The sequence below is a fragment of the Carex rostrata genome, chromosome 10 (genome assembly GCF_964058835.1).
Source record: "Carex rostrata chromosome 10, lpCarRost1.2, whole genome shotgun sequence".
NCBI classification, from domain to species: Eukaryota; Viridiplantae; Streptophyta; class Magnoliopsida; order Poales; family Cyperaceae; genus Carex; species Carex rostrata.
In genome coordinates this window covers 4,273,880-4,297,714 of record NC_135927.1, presented here as the reverse complement: position 1 = coordinate 4,297,714, position 23,835 = coordinate 4,273,880, and the positions used below count along the sequence as shown (strand labels likewise).

General features: G+C 33.6%; 3 protein-coding genes and 2 long non-coding RNA genes across 5 annotated transcripts in view; 1 reads left to right on the top strand and 4 right to left on the bottom strand.

Moving 5' to 3' along the window:
• The window catches only part of LOC144560132 (non-functional NADPH-dependent codeinone reductase 2-like), a 97,128-nt gene that overhangs the window by 16,475 nt on the left and 56,818 nt on the right, over positions 1-23,835 (bottom strand). The gene's annotated exons all lie outside the window — the stretch shown is intronic.
• LOC144560938 (disease resistance protein RGA5-like) lies at positions 5,830-7,790 on the top strand. Its single transcript, XM_078310152.1, has 2 exons — positions 5,830-6,615; positions 7,002-7,790. The coding sequence occupies exons 1-2, from the start codon at positions 5,867-5,869 to the stop codon at positions 7,678-7,680; spliced, it is 1,428 nt and encodes a 475-aa protein (XP_078166278.1). The 5' UTR covers positions 5,830-5,866; the 3' UTR covers positions 7,681-7,790.
• Positions 14,164-15,201, bottom strand: LOC144560932 (uncharacterized). The gene is made up of 3 exons (XR_013513514.1): positions 15,040-15,201; positions 14,693-14,815; positions 14,164-14,539 (listed from the first exon to the last, which is right to left on the bottom strand). It is a non-coding gene; the product is annotated as an uncharacterized LOC144560932 (long non-coding RNA).
• On the bottom strand, positions 15,301-15,942 carry LOC144560617 (uncharacterized). Its single transcript, XR_013513429.1, has 3 exons — positions 15,836-15,942; positions 15,613-15,732; positions 15,301-15,396 (listed from the first exon to the last, which is right to left on the bottom strand). It is a non-coding gene; the product is annotated as an uncharacterized LOC144560617 (long non-coding RNA).
• LOC144560896 (ricin B-like lectin R40C1) lies at positions 21,092-23,048 on the bottom strand. The gene is made up of 5 exons (XM_078310118.1): positions 22,782-23,048; positions 22,512-22,631; positions 21,762-22,097; positions 21,444-21,566; positions 21,092-21,310 (listed from the first exon to the last, which is right to left on the bottom strand). The coding sequence occupies exons 1-5, from the start codon at positions 22,899-22,901 to the stop codon at positions 21,092-21,094; spliced, it is 918 nt and encodes a 305-aa protein (XP_078166244.1). The 5' UTR covers positions 22,902-23,048.

Sequence of the window (23,835 nt, the reverse complement as noted above, 5' to 3'; positions counted from 1 at the left end):
ATCATTTCTCCTCTAATTTATTTAATGATCTGTCTTGTTTGTGGAGAAAATTAAATATTAAATCGCAACAATACTTTAAGAATTTTTTATGTTATATTTGATCTGTTTTTTTCATTTGTTGTTGTTTCTTTTATTGTTATTTATTATTTGGATTTATGTTTTTTTATCATTTGTGTCTTTTATTTTTATTTAAATATATTTTTTCTTAATTTTGTGTGAATGTCAAATAAAAATGTCTCTTCATATTCTATTCAATCGTATAATATATTCCCGTTGAAACGCACGGGCACGATACTAGTTATTTAATTATGTAGTTAATCATCATAGGAAATGATGAACAAGTGGGACCCAAGGGACCTCTTCTTGAGACTTGTGCCTGAAAAATTAACCCGTACTAAGTTCGAGTCCGTGTTTGAGTCCAAGTATGAATTGTGGTTTTCGTCAGTCGGCCTCTTACTGTCTTGTAGTGTCGACCTGGTGGTCTGACAATCTGCCTGACAGATCGTACTGAAGTGGTTGTGATGAAGGAGTGATCTCGAATTCGGGCAGGCGTTGTCTTGAGTCTTTCCGGCCCATTTTGTGAGGTCCGGTTTGAGGCCTTGTTCGGCAGATTCATAGCTTGGTTTTGAAGTCGTTCTTTAGGGTCTTTGGTACATGACCCTATCAATCAGAAAGACGAATCAATTGCTAATTTTAATAATCTTGAACATTAGAAATTATATTTAAATCTAAAACTATAAGCATGATTTTTATTATTCACATAATTTCTGTTCAATCTACAACATTTGAAATTAATTCATGTTTCTGCACTGGCTGTCTGGTGCAAAGATATTGTCCTGTACTTTGGATTTACATGCTACGTACTGGGGAGGATCTGTAGTGACGAATTGAATAGTTTAAATTGATCTATTTCATTAGTGATATATTATATTTCAAATTTATAAATTACCGAAATTAGTACAAAGTTAAATGATAAAAACAATATATTCAAAGTTATTTTAATTCAATAATTTTTATAATTCTATAACTGCTTGACATTACACTAAATAAAATTGAAAATAAAGAAACTTAATTAGCATATAAACATCTCAATTGTCAAGTAGATTGGTTTCAATCAGCTTGATAAGCTTAAGGACCTACTAGTATATTTATTTTTTAAAGTAAAAATTTGTGTCAAGATTTTTAATTCAAATTTTCACTAAATATCACCTTAAAAGATTTCAATCTTACAATCTTTTACACAGATGACATTGTCTTTATTGCTAATTTTTTCATTGGTATATTTTAAGTAATTTTACTTGTCCTACGATACTTGCATTTTAAAGCTCCTGATCTATTTTTTATTTTCTTGTTTTGCCATTTTGAAGCTCCTAGTCTTCCCATGGACAAACATTGCAATGGAAACTGAATTTAGAAAAATGTACTTATTAATCGATCACTTAAAAGTTTGTACAAGAATTAATCTTTATATACTAGTGAATATAATTTATTCTGTATGAGAGGTAACAAATATCAGATGGCCCCATTTATTTACATCTGTATTCCAAATTTTTTTTGGGCAGTATGACTTTACAATTTGTTCTTATGAAAACTGACATCTAGTATATTTAACTAATATAATAACCTCTGTATTAAAATTGAATTGCAAATTTCTACATTGAGATTTATAAAATAACAGGTTTGAATTCTTTTTACTAAAAAGTTTCTACAATACACTTATTTCCAACAAGCTCTCATCTGATATTTAGACCCCAACTAAATTAAACACTGTTAATATGGAGCTATACTCGTAAGCAGCTCTTCAATGGGCCATGTTTTAACAAACAACAACCATCCATCCTGCCCATTAAAGAGTCAATAAAATAATAATCTTTCACAGTTAAATAAATTGCTTTTCCTTATTCGATATCAGTACAGTATATGTACTAATTGACCCGCTCTGGTTGCCTTGTGAAGAGAGAAAGACATAGTCCCATAAACAAGCAAATGGAAAAAGAGACTAAAAAAGAGGATGTCTGGAATCATGAAGTAATTCCTTTACTCCGTGGAGCTACATCTTTGAGCAAAGCCAGCTGCTACAAGAATATTCTTTTAAAGAGGAGGATTAAAAAAAACATGTTATCTGTTATGGTATTCAATTACATGTTGAACTCAAGCAATTGTATGCAATCAATATTATTGACAAAATACACCAAGACATTACTAAATAAGAACTTCAAAATTTGCACAAAATAATTTCACATTTGTATCTGGCTTCTGCCAAAAGAAAAAAATTCCAAATGAACGCAGACTAATTTTACTCATGAGTAAAACACATACCTAATCTGTGTTTCTGCTTGTTTCAAAAAAAATTAACAAAGGAATATATTTTGTCTATCTTTCCTCTATCAGCAATTGAAGCCCATCAGAAATTAAATTAGCTATTTTGTCTATGTTTCTATGCTACAAACAAAGCTGAGGAACATATTTTCTGTTTTACAAAGCTATAAGCAAAGCTGAGGTTCCTGCCTTGCATTTTTATTATAACTTATTATGTAGGTTTATCAGATGTATTTTAACATCTACTGATGACCAAAATTTGTTCACTTTAAATCCAGAACAGATAAGGTCTAATACATATGTTGAAACACTTCGAAAGGTCAAAAAAAAGAAAAGAGTCATCTTATTTTAAGGAAAGAGGCATGAAATGGCAGGCTTATCTCAGTTTTGAAAATTCTACTTAAAATGTTGTTGTCATGCGAATTTGAAGTCCAGGCACTTAGTACAACATGATCATGGGCAATTTTAAAAATGCAGGGACCAAAAAGGAAATGTGTGATATTTCAATCCCCATTCTGTAAAATTTTGTTGATCCTTTTTAGGTTACAAGAGTTCAGTCGTAAGGATTGATTTGAAGATTCGAAAAAGTAAAGATTGCCCCCACATTAAAGCAGCTACGCCCTTATTCTTTTTTTTTTTTTATGTGGAAAATTTCTACAAACATTAAAGTATATTTGTCCTTTCTTAAGAGTCTTTTCAGGTGGACCCTTTATCTGTTTGATATTTATTAGCATTTTAATTTGACAGATTTGCACTCATTTTTTAATTGGCTTTTCAGGTCATTGAGTCTGTACCATACAACTTACGAGGGATTTTACTATCATTTTAAACTTTTATATTGTTACTTGTCTAATAATTATTTGTCCTTGTTACCTGGTATGTTGCACCTAATGAAGTAACTAAATGTTATCCTTGTTTTAACTGCAGAGGGCCCTGGACCAGATACTGTGATGTACCAAAGTTTTGATATATGGTACCCTTTAGGTGATATTATAAAGAAGATGTGTGGGATCAAACTTGCAGATAACCAACCAATCATTACTAGCCTAATGCTTGCTATTATCATAGTAGCATAGAAAAAAGTGCATATTGAGAATTTATATTTGTACATGGATTTTCCCTTTGGTCTACAGGAAAAAGATAGCTGACAGTAGTACTCTTTGTAGATGGATAATAAAATCTAAATTTTTAATTGATATATGGAGCATCAATGTAGACTGATCTTAGTGAAACATTTTGGGAAGCCACCGAAGAAAAATATGGATCAAGTAATATTGCTTCTCAAGAGTGAGCGCTGGATTTCGGATGAGCGGAAATCAAATGGTCATTTATGTCAAAAGTTACCGGCATTGGACCTGTAAAGTGTCCATTGGGGACATTGTTTTTCACATGCATGATTCTGAAATTCGGAATCAGAATCGGTATTTTGACTGTGAAATTGGAATCAGATGAATTGGCTGAAATCAGAAGAATCGGATCGATAACTTGGATTTCTTTGGCACAAGTTTGTTTTGTAGAAAAAAAGTAGGAAAAATTGATTAAAAAAAAAAAAAACCAAACTTGGCCGGAATCGGAAGAATCGGATCGGTAACTCGGATTTTTTTGGCACAAGTTTGTTTTATAGTAAAAAGTAGGAAAAATTGATAAAAAAATAATTTATAAAAAAACTATGTTAAGACAAAATATCACACTCAAAATATCTACTAATTACATAATGTAATACAAGCATTGCAAATAAAATACACTTTTTAAACATAGTTATGTGTATTTAAACATATTATCTTTGTTATCAATTATGTAATATTTTTTTTTGTTTGTGCAGTCAGTTCATGATTTATGCAATTAGTTCATAGTTATAAATAAATACAATGAATTATCTATCGGCAAAAAGCTCCATCAGTTTCTTTTCTTTCAGTCATTTTTTTTTCCAATACACTTATCAACCACCAGAATTTGGAACGTATAGTAATTCCCTGGTGGTTTTTGGTTTCACTCATTATCTATTGGATATTATTCTCATTTTATTGAGTAAGCATTTAAAAATAATTGAAAAAATTGTTGATTCGGCCTGAAAATCAGATGACTCGGCAGAGTCAAACATTGTTCAACCGAGTTTTTCTGAAAAAATTGCATGGCCTCAAGACTTAGGTGAAAATCGGACCGGACACGGCCGATACCGAGTTGACTCGGCTGAGTTTTAAAACCATGGTTTTTCAGAGCATCCTAATGCTACAGAAAAAATAATCAAACCTCTTAGGCTCAGCCGCTCCGTGAAAACAGAGCAAGCATATCTCACCAAACAGTCAGAGAGACTCTCGGCACGAGATAGGGACATAAGGAATCTGGACAATCTCTTTATATATTGGTGGACACATTTCTCACATGACTTTATAATTTTTTTAAGAAGAGCGACTTAATTATAAACCAACTCCAAATATTTTACTCCAATTCCAATTTCCTCCATCTCTCAGTCTCAGTCTCATCAAAGAAATAGATGACAAATGAAGTTGAGAGATCAGCAGCGTGTATTGAGTTTGCATTACGAAGACTTGAGGATGTGTTGACTGTTGATGCCGCTTTACTGAGTGGAGCCACATCTGTGAGCGAAGCCTCCTATCTGATGGTCTCTATAAAAAATATGCTGGGAAAGATCAAGCTAGTACTAGATGCTGCATCCACACCCACATCCTGGATAACTGAAGTGGTAGATCATGTCTGTATCTGCATTGAATCAATTGTCTTCAATTTCAAAATCAAAGCTGGGAATACCATACCAATACCATCCCTTCCTGAAGTTGTTCAGAGAATAAGCACTAAACCCATCGATCTATTGACTCTCAACTGGCTTGACATTGAGATGAAAAAGATCCAATCACAACTCCACAAAATCATCCATGATGATGCTTTCATTTACTTAACCAACCACAATCATGCTGATCCAACAATGCGGGTCTTCCCAAAACCTGCTATGCCATCCCCTCTTCTTAATGTTGATGAGACGAAGCTTGTCATCTATGAAGACCTCCGGGAGAGGATAATTGAGAAACTGCGTGATCTAACAATTCCTCAATGTTTACAACTTGCAATCCTAGGACCACAGGCTGCTGGAAAAACCACACTTGCGCAGAAGATTTACCATAGGTCTGTTCCTTCAATATCATCACAAATTATCTTAATTATAACTTATACTTACAATTAGCTACAATCCTAGAATAGCCTCCATATGTTACAAAAATCTAAATAATATTACCCTATAAATCTCTAAATAAATAAATGAAATAGAGTTTAAAAAGTAAACAATATTTTGGAGAATTCTTATTAATCGCATGTTCGTTTGTGCATGCTACCATTTCAAAATTACCATCGATCATCGCCCATTGTAAGAAACCACAGCATATACATGAGAGGCAACGATATAAACACTTTTCAACAATTTCAGACGCTACACAAAGATATTTTTAAACGTTTATTAATTTGTTTTTATTTATTTTAACCTTTTAGTAATGAGGTGAAGAATCACTTCGATGTCTGTTTCTGGCTATTTGACATGAACTGCTTCGATTACCAACGCCCTGAACTTTTCAAGCCAATCGACATCTGGAGAAAGATGTTGATTAAACTTGAGCCTGGAAACTCCTCAGATGTCGATGATGAGAAAGTTGTGGTCCAGAGGATCTGTGAGTCCTTGAAGGTGAAAAGATATCTTGTAGTCCTCGACAATGTTCAGAGGTACAATGTATTCAAACAAGCTCTTCCCAATGAAAATAATGGGAGTCGGGTGTTGATAGCCAGTCAAGAGATGGGTCATTATGAAAGACTCTGTCTCGACTTAGATACTGAAGATACATACCCATTGCCATCCTTAAGCTGTGAAGAGAGGCTAAATCTAATATTTAGAAAGCCCTCTGAGAAAAAATATTCTCTTGAAGAGTATCCCCCTGATTTCCTACCAACAGCAAAAAAAATTGCAACCAGTAGTTTTGGTGCTTCACCAATGAACTTGCTACTTTTAAGTGGTCACATAATGTTCAATCAATCCTTTTCTCCCAATCTTCAAGCCCTTGGGGACATTGCTGCTACAGCCAATTTTAGTGAATTTCTCACTATTATCTACAACAAATTGCCAATACTTCTTCGGACCTGTTTTGCATATATGGCTGCGCTTTTCCCTGTCAATTACCTAATACATGCTAATTCACTAATTCGGCTGTGGATTGCCGAAGGAATGATACCAAAGGAGGATGGAAGAACAATGGAGCAGACAGCTGAGCTCTATTTAGATGAACTCATCCAAAGGTATTATGTTAATAATAATAATCAAAATTATTATTATTATTATCATTACTAAATTGTTGGCCATTTGTCACCATGAATGAGGACAAGTTGAAAGTTTGTTTATCAAACCACTTTAAAATTTGTTTATAATGTACATTAAATATTTGAGTTCTCGTTTCGGTAGTACTTATATTATATATATTGTACGCCAAAAAGCAAAGTGGTAAAATTTAGTGGTTTATTACAGGCCATAACTTGTACTTGTTTTCTTCACAATAAGGGAAGATATAAATAATCATAACAATCTACGGAAGAACTTGTTGCTTTCAATTTTTAATCTAATTACTCTTGTTTTTGTTATTGCTCCCTATGGTGCTCTATTTTAATGTGAAAATTTTCAATCACAGGGGCTTTGTGCGAATCATTTGGGCATATTACCATAATCAGGCTAACCAATCAAATCGTGTTGTTGTTATACATCCTGTGGTGCAATCGGGATTATTCGATAATTATACTGGCATATATAATTGTCCCCCTATCAAGGTCATCCTTGGGGAGGGTGCTACAGACATATTTGGTTGCTACGGGGATACTGATGATAAACATGCAACTGTTGAACCTGTGCGTCGTTTGGCATTGCATAGCTCCTATGTGTATGATCAATTCTCTTCTTTTCAAGAAGGCAAAACACTGCAGGGTTTCAAATATCGAAGCCTCCACTCGTTGTTCTTCTTCGGTTCTGTTGCACCATTAATGTACTCTGAGTTTGGCTTGCTCAGAGTGTTGACAGTGTTCCACACCCGCATTCGGTTCTGTGAGGAAGATAGATCATGCTGGTTGGACGGCTTATTCAATTTGAGATACTTGGGATTCATAGTTTGCTGGGTGGAAGGTGCTTCATTTGGAAAAAAGGTTAGCCGTCTTACCAATCTCCAAACCCTTGATTTGTCAGAGTCATCCGTTGCAGGACTTTCAGAGTTCATGGAGCACAATACGAAAGTAAAGGTGATAGGTCCAATTAAAGAAGAATTGCAGAGATGCTGGTCTCCAGTACCAGATATAACCCAATTAACCTGTCAGCAGTGATTCCATGTTTAGGCCGTTTTTTGTGTTTGTGATTTTGAAATTTTAGACATCATGTTTGTAACTCTATAAATTAATTTGGGCTCAAGTTTTGTGATAATAAATATTTTGACAATGGATTGATTATATATCACGTTTGATGCATGTTTTATGTTATTTGATATTCCATCAAATACCGTTAAATATAGATTATTATAAGTTGTAATCGTTTAATTAATGTAAAAATTGTATGAAACTCATACTACTACAGAAATCACATTTACCAGCTGTTAAAATTGACATTTACCACCTGTTCATGTACTGCTGCTAATGGGAGGGTTGCTAGAAATATAAATTTTTTACAACCGGTTAAAAACCAGTGTTAAAAATATTATTAACACCGGTTATTTAATAAAAAACCATTGTTACAAATAGTTTTAACACCATTTTTTAATTAAGTAACCGGTGTTAGAACTATTTTTTAACACCGGTTATTTTAAAAAACCGATGCTAATGATGTTTTTTTATTAAATGATTTAGTTTTGTGCCACCGGTTTTTTTCTTACAAAACCGGTGGTAGTAATCAGTTTTATTTTTTTGGATGTCTATTTATATTGAGCTAGTCCCTATATTTGCTAGTAGAAAAAAACACTTATATGCCATAAAAAACCAAAATTTTACAAATTAAATAACACATAATTTAAAAGTGTAATATGAACTAATTAATTTAATATTTACAACAAGCAAGTTAGATATACAAATTAATTAACATTCTTCCCCCAAATCGTCCCCTGCCACCAAACCACACAAAGCATCTGCTACTTAAATCTTAAATTTTAACACTACAAGTTTAATTTTTCACAGCAGGAATTTTAACTCGCCTTCTCTGATTAGGTTCAGATTGTTGCTGCTGTACGAGTTTTAAGTGCCTCTCTTCTAATGTGTTGTATGGTTGTCATTCCTTTGATCCGCTAGTACGTGTGTGCACTTTGAGCTACTGTTCATGCCACCTGCCAGTGGGTGAGATCCTCTATGCTATCCATACATACAGCCTTGACCAGGGCCCTTAGCGACAATTATCTCACCATTACAGAACCTACGCCAGGCAACTATAGAACAAATCATTTTTTTTTTTAAATAAGCAATTTGACTAACCAGCAATTGTCAGAGATGGCAGCTTTAGTTATTTCCTTAAGGAAATCAAATTTGAAAGGTTCTCCTCCCTTGTACAATCAGCCAACATCTGCAGATTCAAAATACCCACATTTTTAAATCAACTTTTGGTCGATATGCGGTAAGTCACATGCTTAACAAAAAAACAAGAAAAAAGTTTGAAACAAACTTAAAAATAAATGTCAGTCTTCTCCCAGTCGGGTTTATGTGCGAGGCAATGGATCTTAGAAATATGATAACTAAGATTGCTAAATGAATTATAATCTTTTATAATTAGAGTCTGACATATCGGACAACACTTCTCTCTTGCTGTCAACATTGTCTCAACCTTAACTATTATGAGACAAGCAACCTGCACTTAAATCAATACTATTACGAGTAGTATGCAGGATACCAGACTTGACAGTGCTAATTTGTATTAAAAAATACAGAAAAGGAAATAAAGAGAAAAGCCTTGTCTATCCAAGGATAGAGATCCTCCTCGAGCTCAACAGCATAGAAACATAGCCTGTTGCATGCTAAGGCTTTTTGATCCAATATTTTTTCAGCAGCACCTTTGACTGTTATAACCCTGCATCCATGTCTTGTAAGATCATATCATGACTTATGTTTGCTCAAAAACCCCTTGACAAAAAATAATGGAGTAAATTGTAAATATAAAATTACAATATTACCTTTATTAGTGTTGGTTGTAATCGGCAAGTGTGTTCTCCAAATCGACACCATCACCGATAATCACCAACACCTTTGACTGTTATAACGCTGCATCCATGTCTTGTATGATCATATCATAACTTTTGTTTGCTCAAAAGCCCCTTGACAATAAATAATGGAGTAAATTGTAAATATAAAATTACAATATTATCTTTCTTAGTGTTGGTTGTAATTAACTTGCAAGCCAATTCAAACTAGATTTTTTAATACCATCAGTTGATATTCACCAGCAGTTTTTTTAATACCATCCGTTGATGTTTATGTTTTTCCATCGGTTAACTATAAAATCGGTGGTGTATGACCGATGGGAAATGTTCCTTTTGTAGTAGTGTCAATTAACTTTTTATCTATATTTTATAAATATATAAATTACATTTTTAAAAGCCCGAATTTTAAAATTATAAATTATCTTTTAACATTATCAAATGATATTTATAAGATTATTTATGGAAACATTTAAGAGTAGACTTGATGTAGGACAAGAAAGTTTATTTATTATTATTTTTTTAAGATTCATATGCAAGTTGTTATAATGCGGAAATTCAAAGAAAATATACTCTAAGCAAAGAATCTAAACAATATTGACATAGTTAGTTGGACAAGAAACCTCAACTGCATCCAAAAAATATTTGTGAGAGTTCTGTTGTAGCAATGTTGAGTATTTTGTATATATGGAATTGTGCTTGATTTATACTATTTTTGCCTTTAAATTTATTACCTTCAATACTCAAAGAAAGGGTTAATTGCAAGCATACAACCTATCATTGTAATACTTAGGGTGTCGAACCACATAGAGTATGGTTATAAACTAGGTCTTGACTCTATTAATTAATTTCATATTATTAAAATAAGGTAGAGAAAATGGGGGGTTTGCTCTAAACAATTCTAAAGATTGGGTTCAATGTCCAAAAAGATGATGTTTCAAACAATAAAAGTAAAGTAAAGAGAAAAGAAAAGTTTAGGTTGCTTTCAAGTTATGGAGATCTAAGGGTATTCGGTCTACAATCCCTTGATAATTCTATCTATTCGGTATTTTATTTAAATTCATGTATGATTTGATGAGGTTTCTAACCTAATATGTCATTAAGGGTCATTTTCGTGAATTAATAACGTGCCTAAGTAATTCGGACTTCACAGTTACGTCCTTCATCCTAGCTATCTAGACCATAAGCTCTTGTTAGTCTCTCCTCTTCTCGAATATTAGTACTTCACAGTTACATCCTTCATACCAATATCTGATTCAATTTGAGATGTCCTAATTAGGGTTTGACTTCACAGTTACGTCATTCACCAAGTCCCTAACCCTAATTTCTGTAGTTCCGGCTTAGATTACAAATTGGTTAGATCCTAATCCAAACCTAAGGTATTTGCGTTCATAATTTGGTACACTCCTCTCATCCTAACTACTTTGGTTCTTTCAAATCCAAAGCGAAACTACATCGATTTTAAATACTAATTATGTAATTAACACAAATGATAAATCTCAAAAATTAACATCAAACCCCATAAAACAATCATAATAAAAACAAATAACAGAAGTAATAGAATTAAACAAGTTCATGCATTGACCTAAACCCCTAGAAAGAGATATACTCTCTCTTGGAGAGATCCATTACAAAAGTTGGCAAAAATAAGAATGAATGAAATAAAGAAATAGTTACACCCTTTATTGAATCAAAAACCTCTATCTTGCCGAAATCTTGCTTGGACCTTCTTCTCCTTCCTAGAAAAGCTTCAGGGACTTCAAGAAATTTTGTCGGTTTATCGCTATATTGCATGGAAATTGGCATGCACCAAGGAGAGAGAGAGAGAGAATGGATATGTTTGAATGGAAAATGAACCCCCCTTATATAGCAAAAGACTATGCCCAATTTAGAGGCTAGAAGGTGGGGTTAGTGGGTGCTATCTTTACCTTGTTTCCCTAGACTGATGTGTCCAAATTTAGCTGTCAAAATGCATCCCTGGCTCGCTAAAAATAGAAACTGTGTTAGAAACGTGTAATTCTGGCTGTCTGCTGGTTCAGTGCGTCCGCACTGTGGGTGAGTGTGGGTGGCTGACCCCACGAGGTAACGTAGACAACATAGAAACTGTGTTATGTAAATTTTGATATAGTGTGATTTTTTGTAAATGAATATGTTAAGTTATTAAATTGCGTTGTCTTTTGTTTATGTTGTCTACGTTATTTGCATGATATTTTATTTAATGTCAATGAATGTCGTATAGTAATATATATGGCTAGCAAAAATATGGAGGCTAGCCCCGATATATGTAGAATCATGACAAAATTTTTACGCCAACAACGACTGTTTTTAAAAACAGTCACTGTAGGTACTCAACACCGACTGTTTTTAAAAACAGTCACTGTAGGTACCCAACACCGACTCTTTATAAAAACAGTCACTGTAGGTACCCAACACCGACTCTTTTTAAAAACAGTCACTGTAGGTACCCAACACCGACTCTTTTTAAAAGCAATCACTCTAGGTCCCCAACACTGACTCTTTGTAAAAACAGTCAGTGTAGGTACTCTACACTGACTGTTTTTTAACAGTCAGTGTAGAGTAACCTTCACTGGCGCCGGCTTTACTGACCCCGCTATAACAGTCAGTGTAGGGGTATTTGAACAGTCAGTGAAGGGGTTTTTTGTACTAGTGTAATGCATCTAAAACAACACATTTTTGAACAGTATGAACCTTTAAAATAACTTTTTTTTATGTAACCTTTTAGCTTCTGGTAGCGCTTAAAGGTGCCGCGCGTGCAATCATTTGTCTTGGAAAAACAGGCTACAGAGCAGTCGGGCATGTGATGTTGAACTTGGTTGCCCCCTGCATTGAGGACCACGGCCACGAGGCAAAGTTAGTCACCATGCTCCGAGACGCCGGAGAGGATATTGATTGGTGCAAAATACAACCGGACGAGCCTGATGCGCCACCTGTTCTGAACAGTTAGATGCCACCGGAGCCCTCAGAGCGGCCAGAGTGGGACTATCATAGTTTCGTACTTACCATGGCCAGTTGGCACGCCTACCGTGACGCGCACGAACATCCATTTCTTCCCCCGGTATGTGATTCCTTGTCTTATTTATTCCTTTATTTTAGATAAAGATAGTTAAAATTTACTACATTATTGGTATCCGTGCAGGGTCCTACATACATGTCACCACCGCCTGAGCATCATGAGTCTCCAGAGATCCAGTCTGAGGAGGATGAGAGCTTGACTTTCAGCCTTGCAGATTTTGCTCCAGCTGGTCAGTGGGATACAGCTGCCTCTCCACCACTGCGTCAGCCGTATCCACCGAGGGCTCATGATTGCGAGGCCTCTGGTAGCGGGACTCAGCCGGACTATGCATCCCAGCTTGCGGATTCCCTATTCTATACCCCACTGCCACCACCAGCTACCTACGCGACTGAGCCCACAGATCCATGGAGTGTAGCACTCACGATGAGCGCACGAGCTGAGCCTGTGGAGCAAGTTACACCAGCTCTCAGAGCGCAGGATGGTGAACTACAGTGGGCTCCCCAGCGTGAAAGGAATTTTAGTAGGGAAAATAGGGGGCGACCACCTCGCCGATTTAGCCATTCGGATTTCGATTGAGATAGAGTTTATTTATTTATAGTTTTAGTTTAGTTTAACTATGTTATGTTTTATTATGTTCTATTTTATTATATTTATAGTTTTAGTTTCAGTTTAGCTATTTATAGTTTTAGTTTTACAGTTTTTGTTCTAGTGTAGTTCGTTTTTAAACTTTTTTATTATGCTTTGGGTTGAGCTATGTTATAAAGAACGCAATAAAATCAAGAACAACAATACGACAAGCTTTAAAAATAATAAATAAATAACCCAATAAAAGAGGTAACAATAATACGAATAAAAACTTCTAACTTAACAATTCAAACTAATTTAAATTTCAAACAAACTGATCAATACAATCTCCGAATACAACATGAACTAAATTCATAACGAACTGAACAACATACTATTTCTTACAATGAGAACAGTATATTAACAGTAAATACGTATACATATCTGAACAGTACATGAACAGTAAATACGTATATATGAATATTGCATGAACCCCCTAATTATAACAAAAAATGCGCCAAAAAAAAGAAGTAAATACGTATATATGAATATTGCATGAACCCCTATTTATAACAAAAAATGCGCCAAAAAAAAAAATGTCTGGCGGAATTAAAAGCCCGGAGCGCATATATTTTCTGCGCTTCCAAAGAATAATTCCGGGCCGCGCAATTGCTTCAAGATCCGTGCAGCGGATCTGTAATTTAAAGGCCGGAGCGCAGATTTTTTATGCGGGCGGGAATAATAATTCTGGAGCGTAGATTTTTTATGCGGGGTGGGTATTTTTAAAATTTCAGTTGAAAACTGGTTATTTTTAATAAAATCATTTTTTTTTAGGTATTTTTAGAAAAATCGGAGCGTATTAATCACACAATGAAAAAATTGAGTAACATTAAATTGCTCTTCATTTTCCACTGATTGAAATAATGTTTACATGAACCAATTTATGTCAGTCCATTCATCCTCAAATCTTTATTAGTTATAGTACATCTGCATATTCTGATATATATTATAACCAATATACCTCCCCAACATATCATGTATTCCGATTAAAGTTCCTCAGTATTAACATACAGTACGGTCTCTATATATAGAGAAAAAAAGCCAGAAAATATTATGATCATCCCAATATAAAAAAGCAATTTACTACTCCCAAAAGTATAACTAAATTGTTTCGTACATATAGTATTATAAATGGTGTTCACTCAAAATCTTCAATCTTCCATTTTTGACAGGCGCCACTCGCAGCTCTCGATAATCCCAGAAGTGGAGAATTCCCTAGACCCTCATCGAAAATATTAAAGACCAAATCAATGTTATTTTGCATTCTTATATTTTGGAGGCCATCCTGATCATCACTTACGGTCCAAAGGAGTGAGTGATCCATATAGTTTTGGTTGAACGGAGCCACCTGAACCTATATATATATATATATAAATGTTACAACCAACGTAACTAAAGAGTATTAAAAAACAGAAACATTAATTGTTTATATCATGCATTAAACGAAATTATAGAATGGAGAAGGTTTTATTGACATTAGTATAATAAGATGTGTATGGGTGAATACAAGATAGTTATGTCCGAAGCCGTGCTTGATAGCTTTTCCAGTGGCCTTGTTCACCAAAGCAAAGGCCTTCTGCCCTTCTTCATCCTTGACAGGTACACCACATGCCATTTCTTTGATCCAATGCTGTGTTCAACAACATGACAGAGGAATAACTATATATATATATATCAAAGGTGGTTTGAACCAATTTACAAGTAAACAAGGAAGCTAAACAAAAAAAATATGGTAATAAAATTAAAAATGGTCAATATTAACCCTCAACTTAAGAGTAAAGAGATAAATGTACAAAGGAATTGCTTAAAAAAAAGGAATAAACAATTAATAACAGTAACAGTAACGCTGAACACCTGGTATTTATCGTTGGGATTGGCGGGAACTAGCAGAACAGTACTGCCATCCTTATCGATGGCCAGATTGTAGCCCACTTTGACTTGGCAACTGATCTTGACTGTGTGCTGGGATGGCCTAAAGAGGGTAATGCAAGAAGAAGGCGAGAACTTGTCGAATTTCCACCTATAACCTGGGGGACCTTCTCGAAGCCACATAAAGCCGCCATCAGGCATGGCGGAGTAGTGTACAGAGGCCCACTTAACAGAAATGAGGTCTGCCCTACGAATGGCCGACAACCCCTTGTCTCTCTGCTTGGACATGGTCCACAACACTGACTGACCGCAAGAATTCATATTGTATGGTACCAGCTGCATCTAATTATAATTAAAGAAACTTGAGCTTGAATAGATTCTCATGGAATATATATTATGTGTATAGAATATTCAGAATTACGACAATCCTTTTGTATTTATAAGCATGCATGCATCTAGCTGCATATACTGTAAAGATTAAGGTTCTCAACCCATAATTCAGAAACTGGCAACTACCACCTAATTAATTAATTGGGAAATGAAATATAGATCACTTACAGGCTTGCCAATTGGAGCGTGGCTAATTGCTAGACCAGTAGCTCTGTTGACCAGAGCGAAAGCAGGTTGACCCTCGGAGTCCTTTATTGTAGCGCCATGCCTCTCGTCCTTGATCCAGTGCTGCATGCCCTCAAATCATGAGCTAGTTAGTTATTAATGGAATTAATTATATTAATTAAGAAGAGAAATGAAATCAAGTAATTAATTAATGAGCAAACCAAACCTGGTACCGATCAAAAGGGTTGATCAGAGCAAACACAATTTGGCCACCACGTATGGCGAGAGAATAATCCGTGTCATCACTGCAAATTCTGTAAATTAAGAAATCACTCTCACCCATGTATTGTTACAGTTAGAGACTTAGTAATTAAGAAGAGGCAGAGGCGTAGCGGTACTGCTTAGGCAACAACGTACTGTTTTTCTTTTGAGATAATTATAAGCATCAAGTTACGCATCATGAAAAAGATAAAGAATAAAGAAAAAGGTTACCGACCAGAGTCCCATCAGGATCTTCGGTGCTCCCGATGAAAAAAGAAAAAGGTGTAATGAAATAAATATGAGATGAGGTGTCAACATATACATCTAAACCAATTCTTTTTAAATTAAGAATTTAAAACTTCGAAAAAAACTGAAAGTTTTTATTTTATTTTATTTTATTTTGGAAAATAAATGAATCCACACGTACGGAATAATGTGATTCTACTGAGAGAGGAATTATGAAACCATACCAATGATACGGTTTCAGATGCTGCTACATCTAACTATGTAATTTCTCTGTAAAAATCATTAAAAAATATTATAAAATATAAATATTATAAATTAGTGTTGTTTAATATATATAGATTATCATTTTTTTTATTTAGGGTTTCTTATTTATATTAATTGAAATGTTAGTTTTGTTAAAATTAGAGTGTAACATATGTTAAAATTTCACTAATATTTAATACTAATAAATGTTAAAGTTATCTAAGATATTTGTTATTACTTTTATAGCTGTTTTTAATATTTTTATTGTCGGTCAATAATAAAATAAAAATAAAAATGTCAAGTATTATGCAAATTAAAATGATGTATTATGAAGTAATATGACTAATCAAAACAGAAATAGAAATAAGTTATGTTATATTTTATTTAGATCTTATATTAATTTGTTAAAAAATAATTTATTTTGATAAACAATTTGTAGGTAAAAGAAATTCAATTAATAAAAAAGTTCAAATAAAAATTCAAACTTTAAACAGACGTAACTTTTGATAGAAAACTTTGAATTCTTACAGTAACCATAATCCAGAAATTAAACTCGCAAAGAGATCTACAAAATTTGCAAGGTATAACCTGAAAACTCTCATTCTTGGAGCCAAGAAAGACAGTATGAAGCCTCAAAAACTCTCTATTAAGTTTCTAATTCTCGCCAGTTTGTTTCAAAAACAATAGTACAGATCATTTTGAAAAACTTATAAGAGTGAAACACACTGCTAATTGCCTACAAATAAAAATGCCAATATACTACTTTCAGACTTTTCTTATTTTAAAAAGCAACAAATAAAAAATTCTTGACAGAAACTTATTGGGACCGCACCAATGGTGTTACATGTTCATCATTTTAATTATTACCTTTGGTGGAACCGCATTATTAGTGTAGTTATATTTATTTTTCGAATGAGAAAAAATACTCTTTCTCTTTTCGAAAGATTTAATAATTTGTGAAATATAGCAACCAACAAACTAAATAGTAGGACATTTGTCATATCATAATGAGGACAAGATGAACATACTCATTTCTTTGGTTGTTAGATTGCAATAATTAAAAACCTCTTTAAAATTTGTTTATAATGTCACTACTAAAAAAACACATTTACTCAATCGCCCGTTTATCATCGGGTTGTCTGCAATCATAGGCAGCGCAATAGTTACTTGGAACATTTTACCGACAGTTTGGATTTAACCAACCGATAGAGTGGATTGAACTCTCCTTTTCCATCAGTTAAATTGTAACTACAGTTGGTATTGAGTGAATCTTCAACATCTTCAACATCGATTTGGCTTAATGGACTGATGGCATTGAGGGACTGATCTTAATTTGTTGCAAAACATATAAACATTGAATTTTACAGTTTCTTTGTTTCAGGTGTACGCATGTTTAATTGTTAAAGATATATATCACAACAAGATGACGTGACAAGTTGTACAAGATAATCGGATATATGATCTACGCGAACTATAAGAAATTATGTTGTTGGGAAACGATGCAAGCTAGAAGGTGCATTTCAAAAATTTACTAGGCGTCACACTCAATCTTACTATAAACAAACAATCAATCACACGCAGTTTATGGATGCACGATCAAGCAAAGTGTTGTAGTTCATATCTAGTCCTCTTGTGAGGTGATTTTACTAAGAGTCAAAATATTGCAAGCTAATATTCCAACAAGCTGATTTTTTTTTTTGTGTAATTTGAAGCCCTTGGGCAACAACTTTTTTTTTCTTTTGAGAAAATTATAAGGATCAAGTTACGCATCGTGAAAAGAGAAAGAAAAAAGAAAAAACGTGACAAGGTTCAATGAAATAAAGAAAAAGCAATGTCCTGGATCTTGGGTGGTCCCGATGAAAAAGAAAAAGGTCGAATGAAATAAATATGTGATGACGTGTCAAGATCTAAAACAATTTTTTTAAATTAAAAAATTAAAACTTCGAAAAAAATGAAATTTTTTATTTATTTTGGAAAATAGATGAATCCGCACCCAATAATGTGATTTTACTGAGAGGAATTATGAAACTATACCAATGATACGGTTTCAGATGCTGCTACATCTAACTACGTAATTTATGTGTAAAAATCACGAAAAAATATTATAAATTAGTGTTGTTTAATATATATAGATTATAATTGTTTTTTATTTAGGGTTTATTATTTATTTTTTTAATAATTGAAATGTTACTTTTGTTAAAATTGTTGTATCATATGTTAACATTTTCATTAATATTTAATACTAATAAATGTTGAAGTTACCTAAGATATTTTTATTGTCATTCAACAATAAAATAAAATAAATGTCAAGTTATATGCAAATTAAAATGATGCATTATGAAGTAATATGACCGATCAAAATAGAAAATAGAAATAACTTATTTTATATTTTTTTTCAGATCTTATATTAATTTGTTGAAAATAATTTATTTTGATAAAAAATAATTTGTAGGTAAAAGAAATTCAATTAATAAAAAAGTTCAAAAAATATTCAAATTTCAAACAGACGTAACTTTTGATAAGAAATTAACTTTGAATTCTTATTGTAACCATAATCTAGAAAACTCACAAAGAGATCTACAAAATTATATATAAGCTATAACCTGAAAACTCTCATTCTTGGAGCCAATAATGATAGTATGAAGCCTCAAAAACTCAATAGAAGTTTCTAATCCTCCTCAGTTTGTTTAAAAAAAAAAAAATAGTGCAGATCATTTTGAAAAACTTACAATTAAAAATATTATTATCTAACATTTTTAGTTACAATGACAAATAATAACTAATTTTTCAAATTAAAAAAATAAGTAAAAAAATCAGCGTGAAACACACTGCTAATTCCCTACTACTTTGAGACTTATTTTAAAATGCTACCGCTCCATTGGTGTTGTTCATCATCGTGCCTTTGGTGGAACCGCATCGATTCATTAGCGCAATACGAACTATTTTTCGAAGGAAAAGAATACTCTTTCCCTATTCGAATGATTCAATAATTTGCGAAATGTAGCAACCAACAAACTAATTAAATTGTAGGGCATTTGTCATATCATAATGAGGACATGATCAACATATTCATTTCTTTGGTTGTTAGATTGCAATAAATCTTAGTTGCAATTATCAAACCTCTAGCTCTTTAAAATTTGTTTATAATGGCACTACTAAAAAACACATTTACTCATCCCTTTATCTTCGGGTGGCCTATGATACCGACGGTCTTTGCAATCAGGATCGAGCAGCGTTGTAGTAACATGGAACTTCTTATCAACAGTTCAGGTTTAACCAACCCATAGAGTGGAATGAACTCTCATTTTCCATTGGTTAAATTCACGTTAGAGAGCCAAAAAACAAGCTCCCAAATTCACGTTACAGAGCCAAAAAAATGATGCATGTGTCCATTTAGTATTGTGTATTGTTTAGATGCATGTCCATATGATTGTGTATTGTTTCGGAATGATTACAAAGATATGCAAAAATGTCCAAAATGCGGTGCATCTCGGTATAAGACAAATGTCGAGAGTAATTGTGATAATTCAGACCAAAAGGGAACTCCGGCTAAAGTCTTACATTTCTTGCCCATTGAAGACGTGGCCCATTGAAGCGCTGCTTCGTACTATTGCTCCATATTAATAGTGTTTATTTTAGTTTGGGTCTATATATAAGATGAGAGCTTGTTGGGAATAACTGGAAGGTAGAAACGGTTAGTCACAAAAAAAAAAAAAAAAAAAAAAAAAAAGAATCTGCCTGTTACTTCCCATGACAGATCCAATATCCCCATCCAATTGAATTCAGATCCAGTGCAATACCTAACTGAGTACATTTAGATCTGAGTCGTCAGTTTTAACTTGGCACAAATCTCAAAATGGACTCCCTATATCTAAGTAGGCACCGTATTCCAATGTGTCAGCTGGGATTTAATGAATGCTAATTGTACTCAGTCAGGTACCAGAGAGGATATGGATTCCATCCAGTTCACCTAGCAAACGTTATTAACTGGTGTGAAAACGGTGACCAAAATAATTTTGATGAATTCTTATAACAGATCATGAAAAGAACTATGCAAATTCAAAGAGATGTGACAGAGAACGAAGCGTACTAGGGAGATGATATTTGAGTAACATCAAATTACGTACTCTCTGTTTTCCACTGTTTGAACTCCTTTTTTAGTGAACCAATTCCTCTCAGTAATATTCACATACAGTATGATCTATATAGAGAAAAGAAGCCAGACAAAATATTGTGACAAGCCCAATATAAAAGCAATTCACTACTGCCAATGGTATAACTAATGAGGTTGTCCGTATAAATAGTATTAGAGTGAGTCTATGGTACTATGCATATTACGATTTGTTACCGTGCTACGGTTCTATATTCGAGTTTTCAAATCCTAACGGTCGATCCGAACCGTTCATATTGTTCTCCATATTAATATGTATTTGGAGACCAAATTTTACATTTTTTGAAATTTTTTTACTATTTTTTTAGATTTATTGAAAATCACTGTTTTTGGATGGTCCAGAATTTTCAGATCAAGTGATTTTGTAAATAACTAAAAAAATAGTAAAAATTTTTCAAAAAATGTAAAATTTGGTCTCCAAACACATATTAATATAGAGAACAAGATGAACGGTTCGGATCGACCGTTAGGATTTGAAAACTAGAATATAGAGCCGTAGCACGGTAACAACCCGTGATATGCATAGTACCATAGCCTCACTCATAGTATTATAAAAAGTGATCACACAAAATCTTCAATCTTCCAATATGTATCTTTACGATTTTCAAATGACACTAATCCTACAAGTAGATTCCCTTCACCCATTTGCCAAATATAAAAGGCCCGATTAATGTTATTTTGCATTCTTATATTTCGGAATCCATCAGACAACACATCACTACTTTCGGTCCAAAGGAGTGAGGGATCCATATAGTTTCGGTTGAATGGGGCCACCTGAACCTATAAATGTGATGACCATGTAAAGAGGATTACAAAACAGAGTATGAACAATGGTTTATGTGAAGGAAAGAAATTATTGAATGGAGAAGATTTTTATGACTTTAATTAGTATAGGATGTTTGTAGGTGCATACAAGACACCAGCTTCCGAAGCCATGCTTGATAGCTTTTCCAGTTGCCTTGTTCACCAAAGCAAAGGCCTCCTGCCCTTTTTCATCTTTGACAGGTACACCATATGCCATTTCTTTGACCCAGTGCTGTGTTTGACAACATGACAGAAGAAAAACTATCAACGGTTAGAATCAATTTAAGAGTAAACAAGGAACCTAAAGGAAACGTAAACAAAATCAGATAAGGTCAACATTAACCTAGAAATTAAGAGTAAATAGAAAATAGTTTCAAAAAATTACTTAAAGATAACTGGAATAAATAAGAACAGTAACGCAGAACACCTGGTATTTATCTTTGGGATTGGCGGGAACCAACAGAACAGTGCTGCCGTCCTGCTTATCGATGGCCAGATTGTAGCCCTCTTTTTCTCGATAACTGATCTTGACTGTGTGCTGGGACGGTCTAAAGAGAGAAATGCATGTAGAAGGCGAGATATTCTCGAACTTCCAGTGGTGGCCAGAGAGATCAACATGGTGGCCATCATGGATAACTGAATCTTGGGCGTAGAACACCTCGTTCACCCTTCGAATCTTCTTGAACACCTTGTCCACATCCTTGGACATGGTCCACAGCACCGACTCGTCGCAAGAATTCACATTATATTGTACCAGGGATAGCTAATAATTAACAAAAAAACTTACAAAGATCCTCATGAAATGTGTTAAAATTTAGAAACTGCAGTACAGAAATGGTCAAAATCAAAATCTTAAGGTCAATCTTTGTGCATTTGTAAGCAACAAGTTGCATATCGTGAAAAAGAAAAAGGCTCAAGACTCATATTTAATACAGCAACAGGTAGCTTGTAATTTTGACAAGTATATATAAAATAGGAGGGTATTTCAACAAAAATGAAGAAGTTAAAATTAAATGTTGAGATGCACAAATAAAAAATTTGACAATTTGACACCTATCTTGTGAATCAAAAACTTAAAAATTGTGGTATTATTTCGAATTTAGATAATCTTGAAATTGACATTGTTTTGACAATCCGATACCAAAATCTTATCAGTATGAATTGGAAGAAGACTTACAGGCTGGGAAGTGGGACCGTGGCTAATTGCTTGACCAGTGGCTCTGCTGACCAGAGCGAATGCAGGTTGACCCTCGCAGTCCTTTATTGTAGCGCCATGCGTGTCGTCCTTCATCCAGTGCTGCACTCAATTTATTTATTAATTTTAGCTCCCAATCAGGGTAAGGAAATCATCGAATGAATTAAATTTAAAAAAAAAAAATCATCGAATGAATCATTAATTGAATAGTTCGTTACTAATGTTAGAAGAGAAATTGAGCAATCAGCAAACCTGAGATCGATCAAAAGGGTGGGTCAGAGCTAACACAACATTTTCACCACGTATGGCGAGAGAATAGTCCGTCTTGTCATGGCAAATGATTCTGTAAATCTGATCCTCACTCTCACCCATGGATAGTTGGAATCAGAGACTTATGTGAAGAAGAGAAGAGGTAGAGGTAGAGGTAGAGGCAGAGGTAGGACCGTAGGAGTTTGCCAATTTGGAAGGGTCTCAGATGAGTGTTAATTAATATATAGCACTCTTTATTCTCTGCAATATTTTTAATCTTTCTGGGTTAATTTACTTTCCATAATCTCGTCAATTAATTAGTAGGAGAAATGACTCATTCGCTTGGACATGCAACAAGTTAAGCATCGTGAAAAGAGAAAGAAAAAAGGTTACAGACAGGAGCAGATCAGATTCGATTTATTCCTGATTTCGGCCAAACAAATATAAAGAAAAAATGTATGCGATCTTTCCAGGATAAAAAAAAAAAGTTACCGAGAAGAGTCCCATCTTGTTTTCTTCACAGAAAATAAGAAGGTAGACATCTATAATTATGTTATCTTTCCTTGATAATCTCATAGAAGACCAAACAGTGAGAAATAAAGGTATTCAAAGTTTGATATTTATTTCATTAAATAGATTTAAATAAGTTCTTATATATATATTAATTTGATAAAGTTTCTGAATATATATTCAAATTATGTATATTGGTTATTTTGACTTACGATGGAATTTCTGAAAAATTATGTTGCAATTCAAAGAACTGAAATAATTTTTGAATATGGATATAAGTTATTTTCAAATTATGTATATAATAATGTAATCCGAAAACTAAGGTTGTGAGAAGACTTTCGAATTTATTGTTTGATTTCTGTCATAAAGATAAATTTTCTATTTTCCGACAATTTAATGGAAGGTTGTGTGATATATTTGTTTTCCGGGAGATTTTGGATTTGCCAGAGAAATGATCTCACGTTGATTAAAGGATAATCAATTTCTTTTAGATTCAACTATATATCCAAATTCCATATATAGTTGCACGAATTGCCCGGTTTATATC

Bases quoted from the DNA above. Each gene is read 5' to 3' on its own strand.
- LOC144560938 (XM_078310152.1), top strand. From the start codon at position 5,867: ATGAACTGCTTCGATTACCAACGCCCTGAACTTTTCAAGCCAATCGAC. The intron at 6,616-7,001 runs GTATTATGTTAA...TTTCAATCACAG, and splicing joins TTAGATGAACTCATCCAAAG to GGGCTTTGTGCGAATCATTT.
- LOC144560896 (XM_078310118.1), bottom strand. From the start codon at position 22,901: ATGGGTGAGAGTGAGGATCAGATTTACAGAATCATTTGCCATGACAAG. The intron at 22,632-22,781 runs GTTTGCTGATTG...AATTGAGTGCAG, and splicing joins ACCCTTTTGATCGATCTCAG to CACTGGATGAAGGACGACAC. The intron at 22,098-22,511 runs GTAAGTCTTCTT...GTTAATTATTAG, and splicing joins ACGGTCCCACTTCCCAGCCT to CTATCCCTGGTACAATATAA.